We start from the raw sequence: 26,674 nt of genomic DNA, 5'->3' as shown, positions 1-26,674 counted from the left end.
TTTCCATTCCCTTAGCAGATTGTCCCTGTGGGCAGCACTTGGCACATCCCTATGCCCAGGAGGGTGCTCACCAGCCTCCAGGGAGACAATCTTACGCCCTAAAAGGAGCATCCTCACAATTACCCTGCTTGTCCCCAGAGTGCCACTTGTTGCCACTTTCAGATCAGTAGCCCGCTGGGAGGGTGACTGTTACTTAGCAGCACCTCATTATGCCCTAAACTGCAGCTATTAATGGAAGACAGAACACCACAAGCCCCAGCAGTGTGCTGGCAAGGTATGCTGCGACTTGTAGTCCCACCAGCAGCACATGAACACTGTCAGTCAGAGATGGCTTGAGGCTAGAAGCTGGGGCTCCCACACAGCTGCAGCCAGGGAGGGAGGGTGTGGTGTAGGAAGGGTGTGTGCTGCTGCTCTGCCTGTTCTGCAGGCCCCGGCTCTGAGCCCTCCCTCCCCTTACCACCAGCAGCAGCAGCAGCAGCAGCAGCAGGCTGGGACTCGGATGTCTGGTGTGTGCAGAGTGAAGTTGAGTCACACACACAGGGGTGTGGTTACCCAGATCTCCCTCTCTCTCCCCTTCCTTTCTCCTCTCCCTCTCTGTCAGGCGCTGGAGTGGCAGGATTCCTCTTCACAACACCAGGTAAGAAAGTTGCTACATGGGGGGGCCAAGGTGGCATCTCAAGGGCTTGCCAACTCCAAGTCACCTTGCCTGGGGCACCTGAGGACTCCTCTGGCGCCTTCTTGCTACTAGTGGGCATGTGGAGAGGTAACAGGCCCAGGAACTTGTTGGTGTGCCAGTGCTGGGCAGAGTTTGTGTGCCAGGCACAGGATGGATTGTAGGGGGGGTCACACCATTGACATCACATCCTCAGGGAGTGCAAGGGTACTGGGTGGTTGAAGAAGGAGACTTTCTACTTTTACAGTAATTGGGGGGGGGGGGGGGGGGGGGGGGGGGTTGGTTGGTTGGGGTGAGACTGATCAGCTTTTGTGTTCATAGTGAGATAAGTGAACTTGGAGGTGGTGTATGTCCCCCCGAGGACATGGAATTTCCAGTGTCCTGCTTTCATTTACAGATTCTGCCCGGGGAACTATACAGGAAGGAACCAGAGATAGCCACAGGTATCACAGAGAGTAGCTAATAGTTCTCAGCAGTTAGTAATTATGTATCCATTGCACTTATTGGGGAGGGGGGACCTATGGGAAGTTATCTGGACTCCTTGTGTATGAGAGGTGACTGCACCTTTTGGGTCAGCTGTAAGTGGGTGAGAGGTGAACACACAATGGGTGTGAGTTTGCTGGGAGGGGAGTTTGTAGGGGTGTGTGTCTCTGATGATCGTGTTGAATTATTCATATTTTGTGCTACAGTACAGTCATAGCCTGGCTGTCATAATGTTGGTGCTGCTCATGTGACCTGCATGCGGTTCCACGATACCCTGTCTCATGGTCTGTGATGTCACGCCTGTGTTCCTGTTGGCAGGCAAAGCAGAGTTTTGTCCTGGCAGTTTGTTAGTAATGTTGTGGTTCTCGCAAGGTCAAGGGCTGGGAAATGCTCACGTTACACTTCCTTCCTATGGCTCCTTCCCTTAAAATCACTTTGCATCAGGTGCACTTATTTCCTACTGCCCTGGGTCAGCTAGTCCATGTGGCACTGTCCCTGCTGATCTACCCATTGTAGATTCAAATGCCTCATTGCGTATACTTACACGCCGGTGTTACTTCATACGCTTCCTGGGCCGGAGGTGGTTACGCCACTTTTTCCTTTTGTATTTCAATGTGCAAAAGAAATCTGGGTGTGAAGCTTTTTTTTTTTTTTTCCCCTGTCATTGCACGCGGTAACTGATTGGTGCTGCGGTATACAGCCATAGGAACACATTGGTGACCTGGTGTACACCATGTTGTATATTTTTAAAGGAAGAAGTAGCTGTGATTAAAAATCCGATACTTTACTAATTTTTGTGGCCACCACTTATGCTACGGAACTGTACGGCAAGGAGGGTGTCCACGCCACCATCGATTGCCTTTTAATAAAGTTGTGGCGAGCGGAGAGAGCCACAGAGCCCGCAGTGTGGTGAGTGAACAATGGTGCTGCGAAGCATCGGCGTCCACTCGCCACGCTTCGGGCTCGGTGGGTCGCTTCGCTCGCCATAATTTTACTAAAGGCAATGGATGGTGGTGTGGACACAGGAGGGTGGTGTGAAAGTACCTATAGTTGTCGGAGACGGGATGTGGTCAATTTCCCGGTGGTCAAAATCCTGACGCTGGAATCCCGACCGCCGAAATCCCGAAACTTTCTCCCTCTGTGGGCGGTCCACGTGTCCATCCCCCCCCCCCCCCCCTTGTCGGGATTTTGACCGCCGGGATTCCATACCGAATCCTCGGAGACAGGTGGCCAGACCTCAGCATTTGCTTTCAGAATAGCTGTGAAATCATCCTCCACTCCAAAGCTTTTGCGCCACATAAATTCCGAGAGATATGATTGGAGGTTCCCTTGCCGAAAATCTTTCTGTAGCGTCTAACCTAACTGGCATAACGGTACCTAGATCCTTTTATTATTCTGCTTCTACAACCTGTGGCTCTTCGCCTGTTGTGGAATTAAAGGTTCCAGAATGATATAGCAGCATATGTATTTGTGAATACTGATATGCCAAACTGTGGCCCTCCAGCTGTTGTAAAACTACACATCCCAGCATGCCTTGACATAGTTTTAGCATTCCCTAATAGCAACACTGTGGCAAGGCATGATGGGACTTGTAGTTTCACTACAGCTGGAGGGCCATAGTTTGGCCATGCCTGCTGTAAGCATTCCTCATCTGGGAGTCTAAGCCACATTTCAGCTGTATCCTGTCGATTTTGGGCACCGGTGGCTCTCTGGCGACTGTATAGTGTAGTTGAGGCCACCTGTAGCTCTGCATGCTGTACGTGGCTGCGTGGGACTCGCCACTGCTTGCTGAAAGACCATTCAACATGCTGCTGTAGAACTAAGCATCCCAGCATGCCCTGCAACAGTTACACAATTTGAGCATACTATAACTGTGGCAGGGCATGCTTGGATGTGTAGTTCAGCAGCAGCTGGAGGGCATTCTTTGGCCATCCCTGCTACAGACACTGATAACCTGGTGCTCTCATCCTGTGGGTGTTGCTAGCAACTGCAGCCTGGGGGCTCTTCAGCTGTCATGGTGCGGCAACATGTAACTATTGGCTTTGTAGTCATTGTGGCGATGCAATGTTGTGCATGGCAACTTGTGGCTCTACCCTGTGGCTTGGTAGCAAATGCAGCCTGGGATTACCCTAGCTGTCATGCCATTGCTAGCTGTAGATAGTGGCCACCTGCGAGTGCTCGGTCAAAGTGAGGTACCATCCCGAAGGTGTGGTCCTATTGAAAGTTTGGGGGGCGACCGGCGTGGCCACTGACGTGTACAGGTTTACTGTCAATAGACTAAAGCTGGCCACGCAGTAGTGTGATTCTGCAACATTTCATCCGATTCTAACGAATCAGGTTGAGAAATTGGATGAAGAGTGCAGACCGTGTTTTGTCTCCGATTCCGATCTGATGTGCGGTCCCACGGGCATTGGATCAGAGATGCTGCACATAAGATCTGTCGGACTGGACAGCCTCCGGCAGCGGTGAATGTAGTTGCATACGATCTATACAAAAGGACCACATATGATATCGTATGTGATCCAGCCACCGAGGAGCTCCCGGGCAGTTCATGGGGGAAACAGCTGGGACTTCTCCCCTCAGAGAAGTCTCAGTAGTGTATGGAGGCCTTATAAGCTCTGATACAGGTAACTTGCTTCATGCATGTTTATACAACAGACCTTTTAACAAGCCAAATAAAACATTTTGATCGCAGTGTAATACTCCGCAGCACTGATTGTGTAGCTTGACCGCGCTTCTTCACCAAAAATGGACCATTGTCTGTATAAATAACATTTGCTATATGACTGATACCCCTTCTCTACCAAAATCCCAGGTCTAACCCAGGTAATTGAACTTGGTTGCAAGCCATGTATTCCCTCTAATGTCACATCATAAACCAGATTAAAGCTTTTGGTCTGTAGAATTGCAGAATGATAGCAGCCTTGTAATTGGTTGATTCGGAATTACAGTATGTGGCGAAACATCCACCTGCTATTTCCAATGCATTACCATTGTGCACTTTAAATATGTCACAGTTGGCGAACTCTACCTGTACTCCTGCTGGGTGGTCTGGAAACTGTGACAGTTATTTGCAGCCACCCAATAAGCAGGGATTATTCACGTCCCAATGCAGGTTAAAAGGTGTCAAATGTTCCGTCCAGCAAACCTTTGCCTGGTTAAAACCAGGCATATCAGTTAGCACAGTAATACCCCTTTTACACCAAAAGTTTCCAGGGTTGGACCCAGCTTCATAACCCACAGCACTGTGACCCAGGTCGGACCCGTTTACACTGAACCTGGGTCAACCCTGCTTTTCCCTATGGATGACATTAAAAATGTCCATTTTAGGACTGATCAACTGCCAGCCAACCTTCCCTTAATGATTTAAAATAATAATTGAAAAATGTTGGTTTGTTTATTTTGTAAAATATCCCCCCCCCCCCCCCCCCCACCTGTATACTTCCTGGCTGCTGTCTTCACCTCTCACTTCTGATATCCCTTGCCAACCTGGGTTGGGACCATTTACACCGCCCACGATCCAAGTCCAACCAGTGTTCAACCCTGGTCAGGACCTGGGTAGGAAACCAGTGTTACTGGACCTGGGTTGGCCCCTTTTACACCAATGCTGACCTGGGTCTTTGCCTTGGTGTAAAAGGGGTATAAGTTAATGAATTCAGCTTTAAAATGTTTTCATCTGTGTGACAAAAATGTCTTTACCACACAGCAAACTCCAAACCAGTATCCCCAGTTGCGGAACTTTTAACTGATGCACTTATGGAAATAGCCTGTTTCGTGTCTGCGCCCTCTCTGCTGGAGATTTAAGTCTCATTAACGGTTCAGCTATTAATCTCCAGCAGTAGAGCTTTAAGCAATATTGATTGCAATACGCTGTTACGAGATCATCAGTCACCTATTAACATGTAGAGTAATTGTTGCACTGACCACCTCTCCCAGTTCCTGGTACGCACTGTAGCAAGGAGGCAGGTGATCACAGGTGCAATGACCTTGTTATAGAACTGTGACATACAGGCTATATAGTAGTGATTTGCAAGAGGAATGCTACTAGGATAATGTTGCTGCATCATCTGTATGACATGATGACCAGGTCTTCATAAAAGAAAAAAGTTTCCATAGTTAAAGGGTTTCCATAGTTAAAGGGTACCTACAAGTGCCAGCATGCCCTGCCAACTTCTGCATTTGACGGTATTCTATTAAGGAGTAGCAGGTGACTGTTAGAGCATTCGACTGTTGGTCTGTTCAGGCGCCAGTCCCGGATGGGAGTACATTTCGGCTTGCAGCATCCTGAGGCTGTTTGGGGGCCCTATCCCGGTCTTTATACATTATAGGCAGCTAAATCTAGTCTGCGTGCAACAATCACGGTAATAAATGGATGCCCGACGCAATTCAATTGCTTTAATTATAGTGGCGTCAATAACAATTGAATCAACCTCTTATACCCCTTACATATGGCAATGCCAGGTCGGACCCAGAATCTCAATCCCGGGTCGCCTACTATACAGGGTTTAACTCTTCTCGTAAACCGGGTCGAATTGCCACAGGTTACTCAACCGTGGCTATAATCTTTGGCGTCCTCTTTCCCATATCGCTCAGTAGGACCCCAGATAACAGCTGCTGAGTAAATCAGAGTGAAGCACCTTAGCACTATTTTGTGATTCAATGCCAAATCACCAATGAGAAGTTGTGCTATAGAAGCACGCAGAGTGCATTACGGACTGGGATCTATAGAAAGCGGGATAAATGAATGTCATACAAACAGAACCACATTCTAAATCTGGGATACATAGAGGTCTCAGATATTGGCTTAATAATGATGTTAATAAGGGTGAGGGGGCTATCCCAAGTTAGACAATTGTGGATGGTATAGAGAGAATGGAAGCTGTCACACCATAGCATTTCGAGGTTAGTAACCTGATCCGTTTAGTTTTTCGTGGCTGGACTTTGTACAAACAGTTCAGCCTGGCAGATAGATTCCCCTGAAGGTGACCAGCTCCTTCAGTATAGAATAACTTTGGTACGGGTAACCCTGTGGATTACATGGCCTTAACAACACTTTCTCCCCCCTCTCCTCCTTCTTTTTTTTATTTTTAATACATCTATTCAGTTTTATATCATAATTTTAGAGAAGTCCGGAACCCTATACCGCTATAGCAGGCATTCCCAACCACGGTCCTCAAGGCACACCAACTGTGCAGGTTTTGTAGATATCCAGGCTTGAGCACAGGTGACTTAATTAGTATCTGATGGATTCTGATTAAACCATCTGTGCTGAAGCCTGGATATCACTAAAACCTGCACTGTTGGTGTGCCTTGAGGACCGTGGTTGGGAATGCCTGCACTATAGCAATAGGTAATTGACCCCTCCTTAATGTGTTGCGACGTTCAGGGTTTTCCCAATCATCTACTTACAGGACAACTGACACCTAAATGTTTAAGTTCAGGTGGCACTGCATGGCAGCTGATTGGTGGACCAGTGCCGGAGATATTGAACCAGGTTGACCTAGGGCCACAGAATGGTTCCTCCAAGGTGGAGTTGCCTTTTAACAGGATTGCTATCATTTTCATACACTCCAGGCTGTCTGAAAGCGCCACTGGCATCTGTTTTGCGGTGTCTAAATTGTATGCTCTACCGCTAAAGAGCTGATTGCCATACTGGGATGGATTATAAACCTCTGTGGTCTGCTTTTGGGAAGGTTTTAGCTGCCGAATACACAAACATTTGCTGCAATAAAGCTGTGAGATCTATGCCCAGATTATTAATATTATTATTTTTGAAAGGATGATGAATGATATATGTAACTGGAGATTGTGCATCATGCTGCAAAGGATCAGGAGGGAATGTTGGAGAATTGCAGGGTTTCGCGTTTCTCTTTAACATAAGTATCCATGCAGGTAGTTACAGTATATTGAAATTTCCACTGTGTAATCCAGCCATCAGGGTGTGTTTGGAGTGTATCAGATGCTCTTTAACACTTCAGATACTCTTGTAACACACTTCTAAAATATCTTTCCATTCCAATGCATTAGATTAGAAAGAAAAACATTCAGTAACACATTTACTTAGAAAATCCAGGTACAGAGGTGAGAAATAAGGACTATCCCCGTTTTGTTATGCTGGAATTTTTGGGGGGAAATGTGAGCACCTTCGAGATGCAGGATTTGCAAGATTTCCCCATTATTATTTTTTTAAAGGGGCAATCAGGCCAGGTTGGTTTTGTTAGGAAGAAAAAGTGATCTTGTGTATCCCTGCGCACCCCTTGCTGCCTAGGTTAAACTTCCCGGTGTCTTCCCTTAAGGCACCAAAAGAGCTAATTTATAGAGAGGTAGGTGGAAGTGAACCTTTGGCGCACTGGTTGTTTTTAGGGATTTTTCTTTCTATCCAACAAAGAACCAATAATTGTGGAGTATAGGTTTATTTCATAAGCATAGTAAAACAACAAAGGAAAACGATTCAGAAAATGGTATTAAGTTCTCTCACCCATCTGGGCCCTAGGAGGATTGCAGATCACCACAGAGGACCTCTGCCCAGTTGTCAGCTTGTGGAGCCAACAGGGTGAGCTTTTTCCTTGGACACCCTGTTACTTACCATCCCAGGCTCCACCTCTCCATCTGGGTGAGAAGGATTCCCATCATTTTTATCATTTTTATCATTGTTGATGTATTTCTCTTGATGTGTTTTTATCCCACGTGGACCCAATATTAAGTTCGTGGAGCCTACAGGGTGCACCCCATCATTGGAACACTCTGTCTGACACCATCCTGGCTCCACCCCCCCAGATGGGTGAGAGAACTTAATACCATTTTCTGAATCGTTTTCCTTTGTTGTTTTACTATGCTTATGAAATAAACCTATACTCCACAATTATTGGTTCTTTGTTGGATAGAAAGAAAAATCCCTAAAAACAACCAGTGCGCCAAAGGTTCACTTCCACCTACCTCTCTATAAATCAGGTTGGTTTTGTTGTGTAAACTCGCTCAAAGTGTTGGACTTTCTGCTTACCACAGGCAATTGCATTCTCCCCCAGTGTGTCAAATTTTTATGGCCATACTCGCAATTAGGTGGGCAATCTCGGGATCGGCGGGATCATGGGATTTGGCCCCTAATACGCCGGGATTTCAATCCTGGGATTTGAGTTTCCAATCCTGGGAATTCGGGATTAGACTGCGCATGCACAGTCTAATGCCGGGCAGCGTCTGAGCTGGTGCTTAGACATTGCTCGACTTCTCCCGCCCCGGGCAGTGCGGCTCTGCGCAGCGTGACGACGTCAGAGTTCTGCGCAGGCCACACAACTGCTGCCATCCTGTCCGCACCGCGCTGACCTCCCGCCACCTCCATGAGACCACCCACCCACCTAGGCTGCCTGCATTGGTCTTGTCCCGGACCCCCGTGCCATCGCCCGAAGCCCAGGCTCCATTCTCCCGCCTACCTGCCCGGCTCCATCGCCCACATGCACGGCCGCACCGCACCTGTAAGTAAATATGCGGGCGGCCAAGGCGGGTTTTTGTATTAGGGAAGCCAATACCGGGATCCTGGGAATCCCGGGATCGGGCAATTTTCAATCCCGAATTCCGGGATTGAAAAAATGCCCCGGGATTGGCATCCCTACTCGCAATGTCCACAACGTTGGTGTTGACATAGATGTCAGCAGTGTCAAAATGTGAACTCAAGCATTAAACTGTCAACATTAAATCATTTCTAGTGGCTAGTGTTGACATTCTAACCAAGACAGTCTTGTAAATGTCAACATAATGTACTATACCCCCCCATTTTCATGCTGTTGTAGTCCTTGTGGATCTAGAACAAGGGATATATCTCTGGATGTAGTCCTGTCTCTGCTCCTTCTGTTACATTAGATTTCCGCAGTCCTTTTGCTCTGCAGAGGAGACAAATCGCCACCGCATTGATAGACCGCTTAATGTTAGGAATAATAAAGTTACAGGGACTAAACCGTAGATATCGCCCCATTAGAAAGGAGCCTCTGAAATGTTTCTGTTTTATGAGTGAGTCAGTAATACATTATTCCATATTTGCTGGAAAATGTAATCATTGCACTTTCATACCATGTGTAATCGGGCTGCGATGTACTTGATCACACAATGTATGTTACACGGCTAGGTCATATCCATCTGGTGTGTGATCTGCGCTGCTCTTTATTGCTTTACTGCTGCAGATTCTAGAAGAGACTATAGCAGAAATCGATAAAAATAATCTCCAGGAGATAGCATGTTCGGCTTCCACCTGTGCTGCTACTGGTGAGATTACTGTAACCGCCAGTAGTCTACTGACCAATCAGAGGGCATTGTTAGAGGCATGGCCACTCCTGTGGTTGTGCATGCCACGCTATCTAAATAGACCACAGTCAAATGTATGTGATCCTTTGGCGCTGCTTAGATTAGCTATCAGTGGATTCACAGGTAGGTAGCGAATGCATCTTTCCTATGCAGTGCCACCTATACTACATACCACTTCTCTACCTGGCGAACCGTTCTCTGCTGTGGTGATTCTAGCACGGGTCTGGTCTGCATACCAGTGCTGACAGTAAAGACCACACTGTGCTAGACACGCCAAACAGGGAAGAGGAACTGCACAGGTTTTGCTGGTGCTAGAATGAATGCTAGGGGGGGCCCTAATTCCGTGGATACTTCCCCACACCTGTTGTCACTCAGCACGAACAGAAAATGGGGACAACAGGCCTATTTTCTCCAATGATGGCAAAGGCCAGTGACTGCGTCCTCTGACCAAGCTTTATTGACCATGGCTGCACGAATACAGCGGCAATCCTTAGTAACCTGAGGTGTTCTCAGATGACCAGAAGATCCGTTGCGGTGTCTTTGGATGCAGCTTCAGATCGAAAACCGTCTGGAGGCGCCTTTTTTTTTACACAAGGCATTAGTATATTTTAGCACAGCTGCCGCATACAAAGACGCCATGGTTGTGCTACTAAGCCCATTCTGCAGTGCTAATGGAGCAAATCCATTTTCTTTTTGTTTGCATGCAGGGAAACTACTGGATGCTTTTGCATGTAGAGAAAAAGCACTGGGCATCTTTGCTTTTACATTGCAATAAAGAGCTACGGTGGGACCTTCTGCTCCCTGCACACATCTATGGCATCTGCAGCGCAGCTTGGGTTTGCCTTGCTGTATTTCAGGCATGGCCACACTATGGTCCTCCAGATTTAGTGAAACTACAAGCCCCATCATGCCTTGCCACAGAATTGCTATGAGGGATTGCTATAACACTATGGCAAGTCATGCTGGGATGTGTAGTTTCGCAACAGCTGGAGGGTGACCGTTTGGCCATGCCTGCTTTATATGCTTCTGGCGCTGAATCAGGCACAAAGTGTTATTACACCAACAGTGCGATGAATTTTTAATACTCAACTTCTGCCTAGCATTGGTGACTTTATTGCTGGAATTCATACCCACGTGCATGGATGATGTACTCTGTATATATATACTGGGCCTGATTCAGAGATGTCTGCAATCCCGATGTTTTCACAGAGCTGTTCTCTGCGGACTGCGCATGTTCCGCAATGGACTTGTGGCAGCGGTCAAAGAGAAGATTTATTAGCAGTGTGATTGACGCAGGCGTGTCATCTTGGTTTCAGGGTGTGTCTCAGCCTGAGACTGCAGCCCCCTTTTGCAGTCAGAATGACGTCACTGCGGACAGGATTCACGACCATAGAGCTACAAGGAATTTTCTGATTGGTCAGAGTGGTATAATGCATGTCGGCCATTAGTCTAGTGCCGGCATCTCCCCTTTCCTTCCACGCAGTGCTCCCTAAATCCGAATGTAGAAGTTTTAATGGCCTGTCCATCTGCATGTGATCCTCTGCTAATGTCAGTCTATGTAATGGCGTATAAGGGAAAGCTGGTTACAAATCAAACACAAATAATACAATTTTGCGGGTTTTTTTTTTTGTTTTTTTGTAATGTCTTTAAAAATGTAGAATTGGTGAAAGAATCTCGTAGAGGTGAGGAGCAACCTTGCCCTATTATTATATGGAATGTGTCCTTGACTTTAGGAATTGATTGACGACTGTCTCACTGGGCTGGTACATGAGATCAGCGTTTCCTTAGCGTGGGCAGGCCTGCAGGGGCAAGTTTGTCAAGTTTTTGTATTAATGCAAAAAGATTGAAAGATAATTAAGGGCAGGTGCTGGGACCCCTCCCTTCCTGTTTTCTCACTGCTCCCACCGGCTTGTCTGTGCCACGTTTGTCCCCGGGTGAAGGTAGATGATACTTGCCCGTGTAATCGTCTTCACCACCCAGACCCGCTATATACACATATATATATAGATATAGATATAGATATAGATATATATATATATATATATATATATAGATAGATATAGATAGATAGATAGATATAGATAGATAGATAGATATATAATATATATATATATATATATAGATTTATATATATATAGATATATAGCATGTAGAAAAAAGCGTCACTCCAGGTGCTTGCTCAAAACGAGTTTACTGTAGGTCATACACCTACAGGACCTACAGTAAACTCGTTTTGAACAAGCACCTGGAGTGACGCTTTTTTCTACATGCTATCCATACAAGCGCTGGTACAGCCAGCACACAGCGGGCACCCAGGTCAAGGTACAGAGTGGAGCAGGGGCAAGTGAGGAGTGCCGGACCCTCGACTATATATATATATATATATATATATATATATATATATATATATATATATATATATATATATATATATATATATATATATTCAGCACACAATGAGCACTTTATTGCTAGTGTGTATTTTCTCCTTCATCTTGTGATTTGGGGGAATGGCAATTGATCTCGAAACTGCACCTTGCCACTGTAGTACCCCAGACCTGCCTTTCCTAACCTAAAGGATGATTACCAATGTTAATGCACTAGTGTCACTAATGTGCCACTGGGAACCGCACTTTTTAACGTTTTATCTGGGTCATGGGTGTGGCTTTATGCGAAACAGTGGGCTAGACCAATCGGAATGTTGGAGCAAAGCAGAACTAAGCTTTAAATCTTCTTTCAGTGCTAATTGCAGGCGGTGACCGTGTAATCCTCCATGTGACCATTATTTTCCTACATATGTGTCCTCATACACCCAACCTTAATATGCAGTGCGGCGTGAGTGTGCCACGCTGCAAGTCTTTCCATTGCGCGCATTAGCAATAAATGCTTCGTACAAAGCACAGCGGAACTTGTTGCGTCGTAGTGCTTCTTATACCCTTTTGCGCACAAATAACCAAGTGTCACACATCAGATTAATCAGTGCAGGTTCTTAAAGCAGTTTTATCACATTGTTACTTATGGGCCCACAAAGTGGAGTCCAGCAAGCGGTCCCACAAAGTGGAGTCCAGCAAGCGGTCCCACAAAGTGGAGTCCAGCAAGCGGTCCCACAAAGTGGAGTCTGTTATACCGCTTTCTTATATCTACAATAACCGGGGTTATTGCAGGTTCTATAGTGTTCATTCTAGCAGCCCAGCAGAGGGCGACACCCCAGGCAGGAAAAAGGAACTGCATGGGTTTGAAAGATGCAGGAAGTTAATCCCCATACACATGGGGCGATTCTAGCCAGAATCACCGGGGATATGGTCGCTGAGCGATCATATGCCCGTGCGTACAGGGCGAAGGTCGCCGGGAGCGAGCTTCTTTGCTAGTCGCTGATGAAAACAGGACACTGCGTGATCAGCTCGCAGAGCGATCTATCTCTCAGCGAGCATATCGCCTCTTGTATACAGGGTTTAAGAGTTTCAAGGTGCTGTAACCAGGTTCAATTACCTGGGTAGGTCCCAGGTTTTTGGTGTAAATGGGGTACTAGTAATTCTTCAGTGTAATGGTGGGGGCCTGAAACTTCCACACTGCAAACATTGCTGAGGCCTAATAGAATATTGAGGTACATTTAGGGCAGTAGGATCTCCCACAGACACCATAATCCCTTCTCTCTTTCACTGTAGAACACACTGTGATGTCCCTGCCGTGACTTCTGCGCTGCAGTGTTCCCATGCTATTGTCTCATTAATCTGACGGCTGCCTATCATGAATCAGAACGATTTAGCATCTCTCACCCTCACTCTAAATTAGGCACGATGGGAGCGAGAATAGGCGCTGGGGCAGATCTGGGAGTATGGATACTATCTGTATCACAGGAATTAATGGGGTGTGCGCTCCTCATTTATAATCAGGCTTTAAGTAGAGGTGATAAGCTGTGTATGAGTCACAGACATGGGTACGGCTGACATTCTACAGATACTCATCGGATAGTCCGACATCTACTGAGATTGTGGGCACCAGTGGTGTTTTTTACCTATGAGCTGCAGCCCCCCCCCCAGGTAAAATCCGCCACTGTTCTCTGCCTAAGTGATGCAGTCTGTGAGACTGCTCTGGCTTCACTGTGACTGGCAGTGACTTCCTATTGGAAGTCCGACCTGCCTGTCACTCAAGGCAGCCCCATTGGGAGGTTTTCCCTCCCTCCGGGATTCCTCTCTATGCGCAGCTGCAGGGCAGCCCCAAAATGGGTTCTGCGCACGTGCAGTGCCGCAGATAATACTGCGCATGTGCTGGACCCGGGACCCTGAATATGCCTCCGGGGCTGCTACAAAAGCAGCCCATAGCGGCTGGGGCCAGCACATGTGCAGTATGTAAGAAGCTACTGTGCACGCACTGGCCCCTGTGCAGGGGACCGGCGGCTGGGATTCATTTTCTGCGACTGCGGCAGCAGCAGGGAGCACAGTGGTGTTAGCGGAGGGGGAGGGCCTGCATCGTGGCAGCCCCCCTCCTGTGTAGTGGTAAAAGACGCCGCTGGTGGGCACCCCCATGAAACGCCAGGTGTAAAGTACAGAGCGCCCCCTGCCTGTCAATCAGGCAGCGAGTGTCCCGGGGAATAAACATTTTGCAGAAGGTGCTCTCTGCGGGGGTTGGCACGTGTGCATTCCTGCTTATGCACAGTCCCCACCATCGGGGACGGGGAAGAATTCTGACGAATCGGCCCCATGGTTAATGCAAGATTGTCTGAAGTTCTGTAGCTCTCCAGCTGGGACTTGTAGTTCCACAACAGCTGAGGAGCTGAAGTTCGGTCTCCGGCCTGAGGCAAATGGATGACGCTTGAGAGCCACCGATATGTTAGTGGCTTGTAGCCACGTGGTGTTATTAATATGATGTGTTAGTCGGGTCATTTGGGGTAATGTAGCTTTCAGCAGCGAAACTAGATCCGTTCTCCGCCACCCACTCGTTCTCGCAGCCTTTCTCTGGGGAAAGTGCGAGCAGAGCGTTTTATAAATATATCTGTGTATTGGTAACATCTGTGTCTTTCTGCCTCTGCCATCCTATATGTGTATAGTAGGGCATAATCCTAAAGCCCTACCCCCTGGAACAGCTGCTGCCCCAGCCTGTGCCCTTCGCTTTTGTGGTTACCCTCATTGGACTAAGGGCCCTATTCAGGCTGACTGCGTATACTGCGAACCTCGCAGCTTACTGAGCACCTGAGATGACCACACCCCCCCCCCCTCCCCGAACATCGAATGATTTGGTACTTGTTTCCTAAAACGGCGCCCAGATTTTCTATGTATGCAAACGTAGGGAAATCGCATCGCATGGGCCATTTTAGTGCCGTGCGATGCGATTTTTTTAATTGAAATTTATTCACTGCTCTGTGTGCCCCAGGGGATCGCATCGCATGCGATTTTATAGGGTGTGCGATGCCATTACATTAGCTATACAATAATATCATTGTATGATGTACAATGATGTTTTACGCACCCCCCCCCCCCCCCTCACTATCCACACCACCCCGAAACGTGGCGAGCGCAGCGGAACGCGTCCGCCGGCGTTTTCATACACCCACTATCCACGTCGGCGTGGAGTTGATTTTATATAGTGTGGCGAGTGGACGCGGATTACTTTACATGTATTGCGTAGCCCATCGCCACGCTTTGGGCTCGCCACACTTTATAAAAGCCACTCCACGCCGACGTGGATAGTTGGGTATGAAAAAGTCGGAGGACGCGTACCGCCGCCACTCGCTGCGCTCGCCACGCTTTGGGGTGGTGTGGATAGTGGGGGGGGGGGGGGGGGGGGGCGGACGTAAAACCTCTTTTTATGACATACAATCATAATATTGTATAGCTAATGTAATGGCATCGCACACCCTTTTAAATCGCATGCGATTTTGCGAGAGGTGCGATGCGATCCCCTGGGGAACACAGAGCAGTGAATAAATTACTCTATTACCCCCGTCGGAAATAGGGGGTATTCAATCCCCGCCAATAAGACACGCGAGTGAACACGGGCAGTCACACCATGTTGACAATCTGCCATCGATCGGTCGTGTATGGGTCATTAGGTCAACCACTATAGGTCAACACATGGTCAAAAAGTCGACATGAATTGTAAACTGCACTGCAACTGTGTACTGCACTCGCCGTGCTTCAGGCACGGTGCGTCATTTTGCTAGGCACACTATTCTATTCTCCCTCTATGCCCACTGGGATGGTAAAGACGACCTTTTGACTGTTGACCTAATGACCGCATTCCGTGTGGTCATGGTAAGGGGCTGAGCGAACTGAGAATGACGTGGTCTTCGGTCTGTGTCTGTAGATCCACTTATTGCCTCCAATACCCTGGCTGTCTGCTTTCTGCAGGTATTCCAGGCCTTCTGGAAGACAGAGGCCGACACCGCAGAACGTGGACTCCTAGTTAGTGTACCGCATACACTCGCGTGGCTTCCTTTGCTCGCCATGCTTCGGACCAGTTTCCTCGCGGTGTTTGGCCCTTTAAGGTTCCCAAACTCAGTCCATGTGGATGCCCCCAATAAAAACTACTGTTGATCTTTTCACGTGTCCACCGATTGACTGTTGACCTAGTCTGTCAGCCATCTGGATACCATGTTAAATAAAGTCAGGCTTTCACATCATACCTACCACGCGTTCTGGGGGCTGACGGCCTACCTGACCATTCTAGATATCGCAGGTTATGTTATGAGCACGTGATAGCAAAGAAAACTCCAGAAACTAAAAAAAAAATTGTTTTCCCTGTATTGAAATAAGTTCTTTGGTTCAAAAACATGTCGTTTTACACAATTATTATAATTTTTTTTTTTTATTTATTTTTTTTGGTTTTTATGTCGACGATATTATAAAGATACCTTTTTTCGGCTAACCTGGAGCTCTTGTCTGTGTCACCAGGTTGTGAATAGCTGGGAAGATGGAGGCTGGGAAGATGGAGGCCGTACTATCACAGTGGGTGCAGAGGTACCATGATTTCATGAAAGGAGCAGGTGAGATACTCTGCGGTTATTATTCTTTCTTTGTCCATTGTACACTTGTTCAGCCTAGTGACCTCACTGAGGCGCTGCTAGCATGATTGAGAACTGCTCGCTGGGCTGCTAGCGTTCGGAGCCCACGAGCAGGCAGCCACAACCGCACGCTCTTTTTCGGCACGGGATTATGTCTTCTCGTTATTATACATTTCAGAGTCTGCCTTATTGTTATCATTTCTAAGTGATGTGTACACAGAAGATGCAAATTCTGAGAGCTGTAAATACGATATTATCCAAATATAATGTGGGACACTCGCTCTCTCCCGTATCACCTGCCCTCTCAGCTGCCTGTCTCTCACCAGCTCATTCTCTGTGGGTGTCGCAGGCCTCACGCACAGATCCCTGCTCTGTCATTATGGCTCTGGTGGGTTTTTTCTCGGCTGCTCTACATGAGGACAGATGTTGTGTTCAGGGATAGTAATTATCGGGCCCACAGTTGTAACGCTCAACCGCAGCATCTCATCTGTGCCTTCTATAGAAATCCTTGTGTTTGCTTTAACCCTTTCTCTACATAACGTGTAATTTTATCTCCGCAGATCCAAGAATAGGACATTATCCCCTCATGCATTCTCCTTTCCTGCCCATGTCTATTCTACTGGGTTATGTCATCTTTGTACTGTCCGTGGGGCCGAGACTAATGGCCAATCGCAAACCCTTTGACCTCAAGCCATTGATGGTGGTGTACAATTTTGGGCTGGTGGCCCTTTCCGCTTACATAGTTTATGAGGTAAGCTGCATCTTGTGGGGCATAAGGGTGGTCTTAGCGATACAAGCCATGCTTGCTGGCAAGCTGGGAGTAGTAGTTCCACAGCAGGCAAAGAGCGCCAGGCTGTGACCCTCTGGTTCTTTTATGTGTGCATCCGTCCAGAGTGAAATTATACCTCCCAACGTCTGTGTCTCGCTAAACGGGACACTCCTATGGAAAGGGGGCGTGGACTCGTGGGATGATGTGTTCTCAGGCCACGCCCCCATTTCCCACCCATATGCATCACTGACCAGACGCTGTGGGACTCCCAACTATTATTATATTTCTACACTTTGCTGCACAGGATTGTGGTTTGTGATTGGTTATGGTGATATCATCCAACCAATGGGGAGGGCCATGTAAGCAACTGGCCAAAACTTTTACCAATAGATCCAATCCAAAGTTATTGGACTTTGATATGATTTTATTTGAAATCTTTCAACAAAACCAATTTTAGACTAAACATAATTAAAACATGCAAAAGTACTTTTCATAGAATCGCGAAAAAAGGAGCTAAGCCTTCGCACTGGATACGTCATTACTGACATTCAAAATTTTGAATAAAACACTTTTCAGTTCTGTTTCGAAGCTATGAATGAACTAAACCAAAAGAAGAAAAAAAACTTTCTACACTAGCTGAAGATGCTTGAGCAGTAAAAAATTGTTCAGTAATGGGGACTACATTAGGATTCACGAATGTTGGGGAGAAGCTTGATGCTAGGCAGACATGGTGGTATATTCAATGCCGTCGGTGAGCCCCTGATGGCGAGCTATATGGTGAGCAGTGCCGATAGCTCACCGTCAGTATTCTACTCCATCCCCTTCACTCGCTGGTTCCTTTCAGGAAACGGAGAGTGTGACCATCAAAACAGTGGGGCTCACCACAAAATGCAGCGGGCTCGTTGCATTTGCGCCGAGGGGGGTTGGACGGCAAGGATGGCTTTTCCTCACTGAAAATAAGCCACACTCGCCGTACAACCCCCCCTCGCCACCACATTGAATATATCCCGTGTGTGTGTGTGTGTGTGTGTGTGTGTGTGAGATTTCCTGCATTTGGATCAGTGGGGTTTTTTTTTTTTTTATGGTGGTTCTCAAACTTGGTCCTCAGGACCCCACACAGTTCACGTTTTCCAGGTCACCCTGCAGGTGCATTCATTACTCATTGACACATTTTAAACCCCACAGGTGGAGATAATTATTTCACTTGATTCTGTGAGGAGACCTGCAAAACATGCACTGTGTGGGGTCCCGAGGACCGAGTTTGAGAACCTGTGAAACCGTTTGTGGGAACCCCAGTAGAGAACACAGCCCAGAATGTTCAGCCCCTAAATTACAACAGGGGCACTCCCTGAGGAGATGCCAGAACGTGTCCCCAGTAACCCCACATTGGGGACATTTATGGGTACATTTATTAGGATGGGGATTCTATTGGGGATGTTTTCATAGCAACCAATCAGGTTCTATATATTATCTTCTAGAACAGTGGTAGCCAACCCTAGCCCTTCGAGAGCTACTAACAGTTCACATTTTCCAGACAACCTAGCTGCTGCACTCATTACTCACAGACACATTTTAAAAGATCCACAGATGGAGCTAATTAGCTCACTTGTGATTCTGTGAGAGACCTGCAAAACATGCACTGTTGGTAGCTCTCGAGGACTAGGGTTGGCTACCCCAGATCTAGAAGGTGCTAAATAAATAAGGAGGAGAGGTGGTTGCTATGGGCAACATCCCATCTTCAGTAGAACTCCCATCTTAGTAAATTTACCCCCTACAGTTCTCGCACCTCCCAAACTGTGTAGATATATTTTTACTTAAACATGAATATAAACTAGTATTTGCAGCTGTTGTGAATACCTAAGATAACTTGTTTTTAGGCAATCCTGCCAATAATGATGAATCCCATGTAACACATCATGGTGCAGTTGTACCTGGCATCACTGTATTTAAAGTACTTTATGGTTTAATGAAACAAGAACAGCTCTCATTCAGTGCCAGCAGGTGATTGCCATGTTTGTGTAGTTACAGGACCTTGTATTTTGACACTATAAATACCGTGAACGTTCCTTGCTGCAATACGGGCACTTGGTTACTTAATGACCGTTTTCCCAGTGAAGTGAAGTTTGCTCGTTCTGAGCAGATTCTTGTTGCGTCCTTGGCTCCAATTAATACTTAGATCAGATTACCCATTTCCTCCTATTAGTCTCCCGTTTATTACAGGATGTAACAGGCACTTTGTGTCATTATCAAGTACCGATAAAGCTTCCAGCCGTGATAGCGATAACGCTTAATATTTACGGTTGATGTCTTCTCTGCAGTTCCTCATGTCGGGCTGGTTGACCGGCTACACTTGGCGATGTGACCCAGTGGATGTCTCCGATTCACCAATGGCCTTACGGGTGAGTGTGGGCACACAGTCTGGTGCGGGGCAGAGGTGACTGAGCCATAAAATCCATATTCAGATCGTGGCCTTGGCTGTACCCTTCCTTCCGCGCTCCGCTGCCTGACACCTGCTGAACTTTGCACAATAAACAGAGGGACGATAAGCTTGTTGTTATCTGCCGTTATCTGTATTCTTACATGAGCTGTCATAGTAACCTGTACCCTGCATCGCCTCCCTCCTCAGCTGGCGCACACAGTACATTTATGGCATTATAAACATGACTGCCCAATGGGGCATGGGTTCTGTGCTCTAGACGCTGAGACAGTTCTAGAGATTTGGAAGGCTGGGCTCGTTGATCCATTGTAAAATGTATTTTCCCTTTTTTCTTTTTCCGTAGATGGTACAAGTGGCTTGGCTCTTCTTATTCTCCAAATTTATTGAACTACTTGATACAGTAAGTACTGAGTTTTGCACCGTTTACGTCATATGAACAAGTGACATCACAGACACGAATCTCGTTCACTGAAGACCAATAAGGTACAAGTCCTGCTTTTCACAAACCGCAAAATAGCAAATGTGCTGATATATCCAAATATATGCGCTAACTTAGTCCTTAGTATCCAAAAATATCATTTGCACATATTATAGGCTTCATAAGACACACAAACCTTTTTTTCCACTAGGGGACACTGGAGGCATTACAGTGGGTATAGGCTGGCTGGAGAGGCAGGCACCAAAAGTGTTGATTTGAAATTCCCAATTTGAATTTTCCCACAGGCCTGCAAGTTTTACTTTTGGTGCCAGGCAGGAACAGGTTCTGTCTACCAATGCTCTTTGGGTTTAGTGTGCACCTGCATTTTCTCATGTCCGCATAGTAGCAGTTTAGCATCAGTGTGTGCGTTCCAACTTCCCCCAACCCAGGAGGACTAGTTCAAATAAGTATAGTAGCTTTTTTCGAAATGTGAAAACCCCTCCTATGAAATCTCTCCCACCCATCTTGTGGTGGAGATAATGTCTTTACTCTCCCAATGAGACTCAAACTGACCAATTCAATTGTTATTTGGGTCGTCCGTCTACAGCAATTCAATTGAAGACGCAAATGCAGCAGACATTTCTGCTCTCCGCCTCCCAAGGTGGCAAGATGAAATGTAAGACAAGTGTCCCGTTTGGGTGCCAAAATGGGATTTTTTTGCATTGCATGCAGAATTTTGGTCTGGTTTGGCCACTTTGCTTGGCTGGGCCAGATACCAGGGTTTTTGAATTGCTCAGATGGGCAACTCCCAAAAACACAATTGAATCGCCCAGAAAGTGATTTAGATTTTAATTCTAAAAAGAGTAAAAAGTATTTTATACTTTTTTTTTTAATTAATAAATTATTGGAGTGATTAGGGAAGTCTTGAGTCAGTTGAAGGGTTCTGGTTTGTAGGTAAAACGTACAGTATGATTACTGGAGTTGGAGTCGGAACCGCAAAGCTTAAAGCTCGACCTCAAATGAATTAAGAGATTTTTTTTTTTTATTCAATAATTTTTATTGACATTTTGAAATATGCAAACAAAACTCCCGATATGGACATAGGGTATAATAGACACAGACAATAAAGTGGAGGGAACATCACAGGGTACTTATCCATCAAGGTATGGCCAGGATACCATTAATAATAAGATGGTGTATGAAAACAACAGTAGAACGAGGGTGTTATGGGCCTTATTCTGCTTGGTGCGCTTTTTAGCCGCATGCGTAGGCAATGCGCATGTGCCACGCATGTACTCCGTACTAGTTCTCACTAATACCATACAGAAATGTACACCGAATTGACTCAGGAAATATGGGCGTAATATGGGCGTCATTCGGACCTACACAAGGGCGTGGTTTCAAAGTGGGCAAAATTGGGCGTAAATATGGGCGTACACGAGGGAGTGCACGAACTCTGGTAGGCGTGCATTCGGACAGCACACCGACTGCAAACGAACCAACACGCATGAAATATGCGGTCTTCATAAGCAAGTTTCACTTTGCGGAGACCACTTGTTCATGCGCTAGGCATTCGGTTCGCCCAATTAGTACGCCCGCACCTAAATCACTCTCAGCTGAACACAATACAATCCACTCCTCTACTCATTAGTGATTAATTACACTCTTTTCATAGCTTCAATTGAAAGCATTGCTGCCTAAATGGACCATTACTAAAGACACAAATATATGCTGAAAGCACGACTGCTTTCTTGCTATTTTACACACATTTACACTGCAAGCAATGGGCAGAAATTGGTATCACTAATATAAATATACATGTCACTTTTACAGAAATACCCCGCATCGGTGCGTACGGGCAGCTTACCGTCCGTTCTGACGCTGTAATACCGTGCAGAATCTTTGTGTTGCCACCGCACACGCACGGTTTGGATGTTGTCCAAAAACACACCCTCTTCTTAGAGAGTGAGTCCGTCCGAATGCGGAGGACCTGTGGGCGTTTGTTCTTACAATCTCCGCACAGCGTGGCGTTCGGTCAGCTCCGAAAGAATTCGGAAAGGACCGCACCAACCAGAATAACCTCCTATGTGTGGACCTATCCAGTAAGATCACTTCATTGCAGGATATATCAATTCCTATTGCCCAAAGGCGCCATTTAGGTTCTAGAGAATACCGGGTATTTGACACACATACATACATACATACATACATACATACATACAGAGTGAAATACCACACTAAAATGTAGCAAAATTACGACATTACAAATAGGGAAGTCTGATATGACAGTATATTCCCCAGTGAAGAAAAATTACTATACTGGGAGAAATAAATATTGCAAAATCAGATGTCTGGTCAAACAGGGGAAACAGAATATATATATTAACAAAGCCCTCCCAAAAGACCCCAAACAAACCTCCTCTATAACCCCCTAATTAAGAAAGATTTTAGGTATTGCAAATAGTCCCTCACCGACAGATCACAGTTAGGGAGGCAGTAACCTTGCACAATGCAGGGCCTTGAAAGGGTATCCGGACAACAGGTCAACACCATTAGGTCGACATGGGGAAGGTCAAAATGTCAACATGTTGTTTTTTTTTTGGAGCCGCCATGTGCCGACAGGTGGTATTTCATGCCCTACATCCACTAGGGCTTGGTGGGAGAATAAAATAGTGTGCCGAGCGTAGCGAGCCATGTGAGGGGACGTGGTGCTACGTTTTAGTGTCCATGTTGACACTTTACATTTTTAACCAAAAAATGTTAACCCATGTCGACATTTTGACTGTCGGCCTTCCCCATGTCGACCTAATGCTTGTGTTGACCTTTTTTGCGTGGCGACCGAATGGTGTCGACCTAATGGTTGTCAACCTTTTTGGTAACGACCTCTTGTCCAACACCCCTTGAAAGTCAGTAAGCCAATCACAAAGTAGATTTGCCATCTTACAGGCAGACAGTGAAGGAGGTTGTGAATAGAATGGGGGTGATTAGGTAACAGGCTGGCTACTGCATTACGCACCGGAGCGATGTGCTCAGAGTTCCAGGTAGAGGCCAATGCAGTAGTGATGATACAAATTCATGTTTGAGTTATGGCAGACACTCATGTGTTCCTGTGACTTGAGAGGCTTTGGATTGTATTTTGTGTTTGGTTTCAGCTTGTACTTCTTCTATGCCACAGGTTTTCTTTGTGTTGAGGAAAAAGAACGGTCAGATCACATTTTTGCACATCTTCCATCATTCTGTTCTTCCCTTCAGCTGGTGGTGGGGAGTCAAGTTTGGCCCAGGTGAGGACATGCAGAATGTGTGTGCGGACGATGGAAGGTACGTCTGTGCTCTTCCTGGTGTAACTGGCTGACCTTGCCTATTTTTACCGACAGGCGGTATGGGCTCTTTCCATGCCATGATTAATTCTCTGGTCCACGTCATTATGTATTTCTACTATGGACTGTCCGCCGCCGGGCCACAATTCCAGAAGTATCTGTGGTGGAAGAAGCACATGACAGCCATCCAGCTGGTAAGCGACTGGGCGCGTGCGGTACAAAGCATAGCACAAATGATACTTTATGAGCCCAGCCAGATCTCACGTCCCTGTTCTCTCTACAAGTCACCCTTTTTGCTTTGTCTTCCAGATCCAGTTCGTGTTGGTCTCCATCCACATTACTCAGTATTACTTCATGCCCAGCTGTGGCTATCAGTTTCCCATTTTCATCCACCTTATTTGGATCTACGGCACAGTCTTCTTCATGCTGTTTTCCAATTTCTGGTACCAGGCGTACACCAAAGGAAAACGCCTCCCCAAGGCCAGTGCCCAATCCAACGGAGCAGTGCACCAGAACGGCAAGGCCAAGAACGGCAAGGCCAAGAACGGCAAAGCAAAGGCAAACTAGGCCCGCATAAGACCATGCGCGTGTGATGTCCCGAAATTTCCGCACAATGTGTAGCGGGTGCAAATGTGGGAAGATGTCACCTTTTTTTTTTTTTTTTACTTTTTTTTCCTACGCCAGGAAACCCAGCTGTTTAATGGCCAGTAAAAACTGCCAAACTGGTTTCCGACTAAATCTGGGGCTTACACCAGCCAAAATTCAAGTGCCTAAAAAGACTTTCTATGATGCGAGTGTGTCTGAATCCGATGTCCCTCCTGTTGCTCTAGCACCCTCATCCCCCAGCATCTAGCCACTCCTGAGTTTTTTTTCTTTACCGTTCCCGCAACAGTCGCCAAGAATCCGGATTCCTTTGCATCACATTCCAGTAATTCTCCTCTACATCGGGAGAACCGGCTGGGAGCTAGCTCCTACCAATTCCAGCCCCCACCCACCCAGTCTGCCTGTTATGTTTTTTTTACACTGGGATTTCGCTGGACACAGTAAAAGAGATCTGTGCCCGGGTTGTAAAAGGTGCAGGAATTCTAAACTACTTGAATACTGGGACGTTAATATTTTTTTTTCTGTTTTTACCTCTAGGTCATTTTGTGTGAAGGAGACAGCAGTATTGGTTTTGTTTTTTGGTTGTTTTAGGCTGACTTTAATTTGCCTGATTAATAGGAGGGGGTATTGCCGACTCTTTTGCTCACATATTTCACACTTGTTATCTGTTTCTTACACTGAATTCACCCCCCCCCCACCCCATGTCCCGTCCATACGTGCTCACTTATTTTTCGTGTGCCACTGATTTTACATATATACCACTGTAAACTGTGTACCTGTTGCTTCAGGGATTTCGATCAGAGATCTCTTTAGCAGCCGAGTCAATCACTTCATATATGGAAAATACAGCCAGCCCTCACATGGGACCTCCAGCCACGAATGTGTATTGTTAGCGGTGAGGACAGCAAAAGTGGTTGTGTTGGGGTCTCCTAACTTATCCGTGAGTCTGCCAGAATATTTATCGTTTTTTTGTGTAATACTATTAATAAAAGACTTAATGCACATTGGTAATTCCAAAGCAAGCTGTTGTAGATAATACTGTACATTGGACTTATTAGTAGTATGGGCCATATGGTAAAGTGGACCCGGGCCCCTTGGGTACAGTATCCGCCCTACATTCTTTACATCTGTACGGTTTACAAAAGACGGTGAAAAACATTGCATAGCTGTTGAATAGCTGTCAGTCACCATAAATAGCTATTATTACAATGGTAAAATTATACTTATTCGCTGTAATCCGTCGAGGCAGCTGGTTTTTGGGGCTAAATCAATATTTCTGGATTCACTAAGAACTAGTGATCTTCTTATTAGTGAATTGTCGTCCCAACAAAACGGCAACCTCCGCACGGTGTAGGTGCCTAGTAGAACACCATTTAAATGGGAAAAAAAACTTTTGTATTTGTATAAGTGCTTTATTTGAAGTCGGTAACTTGGAGACTTCCTATTGGCTGTGAATATTTCACGGCCTACTTGCACTGACTGTAACTTATAGGCCAGTGGACTTGGGCCTGGCCGCACACCCGCTCTCTGTGAGGGGTATTGAAGTAAAGTTATTTTTTTTCCTCGGAGATAAGTGGCAGTTTTGTATCACAGTACAAACACCCTGTAATACTGTTGCTGTAACTTTTAAGGGTTCCATGCAGCTTAAATCTGGAGGAAACACAGCAACAATATTGATTTACGGCTAAATATCTTACGTTACTGTGTCCTGACAACTGTCAATGTGTTTAACACGTTATCTGTTGTGTCTTCATTTCTTGTACCGCCTTTCATGACCTGTATATTGTGTATCCAGCTCAATATGGTTAACCTTTCATTGTGCATGAACGTGAGTGTTTCAAGGAAAGACTAGATCAATGGATCACCTATGTCCAATAGAACGGTCATCTTGGTAGGAATCTGTAACCAACACGGATGTGGCTGCCTGCATTGTATGCATGCACAGGGTTCTACTCCTAAGGGCAGGATGTATTGAACTCCATGACCGGACGGGATACCGGTTGAACTCTGACTTTTTTTTAAGTGGCAATCACTTACAAGGCATGGTTCTGCCTTGTAAGTGACTGCCGCTTTAAAAAAGAAAAACCTTTCTGAGCTATGCCGGCAACCCACACGGCCACAGACCGCCGTAAACTGATCGGATGACTGCCACCCACAGCTACAGTCAGGAAATCTATATTAGAATAGGAACAGAATTAGAAATAAAATGCACTTCGGAGCTAACTATAGAATAACCTTTCCTCCGTATTCCTAAATCAGCAATATCTGGACCATCTGTGGGTCTGTCTGTGAATATGTATGTATGTTCCCCCCGTGTTAATTTATATTAATTTTTAGCTCTAATAGAGGGTATGAAAGGCATGAACTGCCTCTGGCCGGGGTAGTGACTGTCAAGCTCTACGTTTTATGCTTTATGTCAAACTGTGGCTCCACAGCCGTCGTGGAACTACAATTGCAGGCATGTCCTTTCTAGTTCCACGGCAGGTGAAGAGATGGGTTGCCTAAGCTTGCTTCATGTGATGCAATAACTGTGTCCTTCCCATCTTCATGACATTCCCTTTACAGCTTTATATGGAGAAGAAATTCTCATACTTGTGCCTTAAATGCTTCACTGACTTATTCCATTCCTAAACTGTATCCCGAATCACCTTGTATGTCTTATTAAAACATCTGCCACTCGTA

The 26,674-nt window shown here is 46.2% G+C and overlaps 2 protein-coding genes across 2 annotated transcripts in view; both read left to right on the top strand.

The window, feature by feature from the left end:
- The window catches only part of LOC146026685 (importin-13-like), a 234,710-nt gene that overhangs the window by 116,377 nt on the left and 91,659 nt on the right, over positions 1-26,674 (top strand). The gene's annotated exons all lie outside the window — the stretch shown is intronic.
- Positions 433-26,674, top strand: LOC146026687 (very long chain fatty acid elongase 1-like). The gene is made up of 8 exons (XM_083157541.1): positions 433-637; positions 16,339-16,430; positions 17,009-17,199; positions 19,536-19,616; positions 19,998-20,054; positions 23,248-23,353; positions 23,447-23,583; positions 23,699-26,674. The coding sequence occupies exons 2-8, from the start codon at positions 16,358-16,360 to the stop codon at positions 23,954-23,956; spliced, it is 903 nt and encodes a 300-aa protein (XP_083013667.1). The 5' UTR covers positions 433-637; positions 16,339-16,357; the 3' UTR covers positions 23,957-26,674.

The sequence above is a fragment of the Crinia signifera genome, chromosome 8, assembly GCF_055691185.1.
Source record: "Crinia signifera chromosome 8, ASM5569118v1, whole genome shotgun sequence".
Lineage (NCBI taxonomy): Eukaryota > Metazoa > Chordata > Amphibia > Anura > Myobatrachidae > Crinia > Crinia signifera.
The sequence above is the reverse complement of the archived record's forward strand: the minus strand, read 5'-3'. Positions and strand labels throughout refer to the sequence as shown.

Bases quoted from the DNA above. Each gene is read 5' to 3' on its own strand.
- LOC146026687 (XM_083157541.1), top strand. From the start codon at position 16,358: ATGGAGGCTGGGAAGATGGAGGCCGTACTATCACAGTGGGTGCAGAGG. The intron at 16,431-17,008 runs GTGAGATACTCT...TTATCTCCGCAG, and splicing joins TGATTTCATGAAAGGAGCAG to ATCCAAGAATAGGACATTAT. The intron at 23,584-23,698 runs GTAAGCGACTGG...TTTGTCTTCCAG, and splicing joins ACATGACAGCCATCCAGCTG to ATCCAGTTCGTGTTGGTCTC.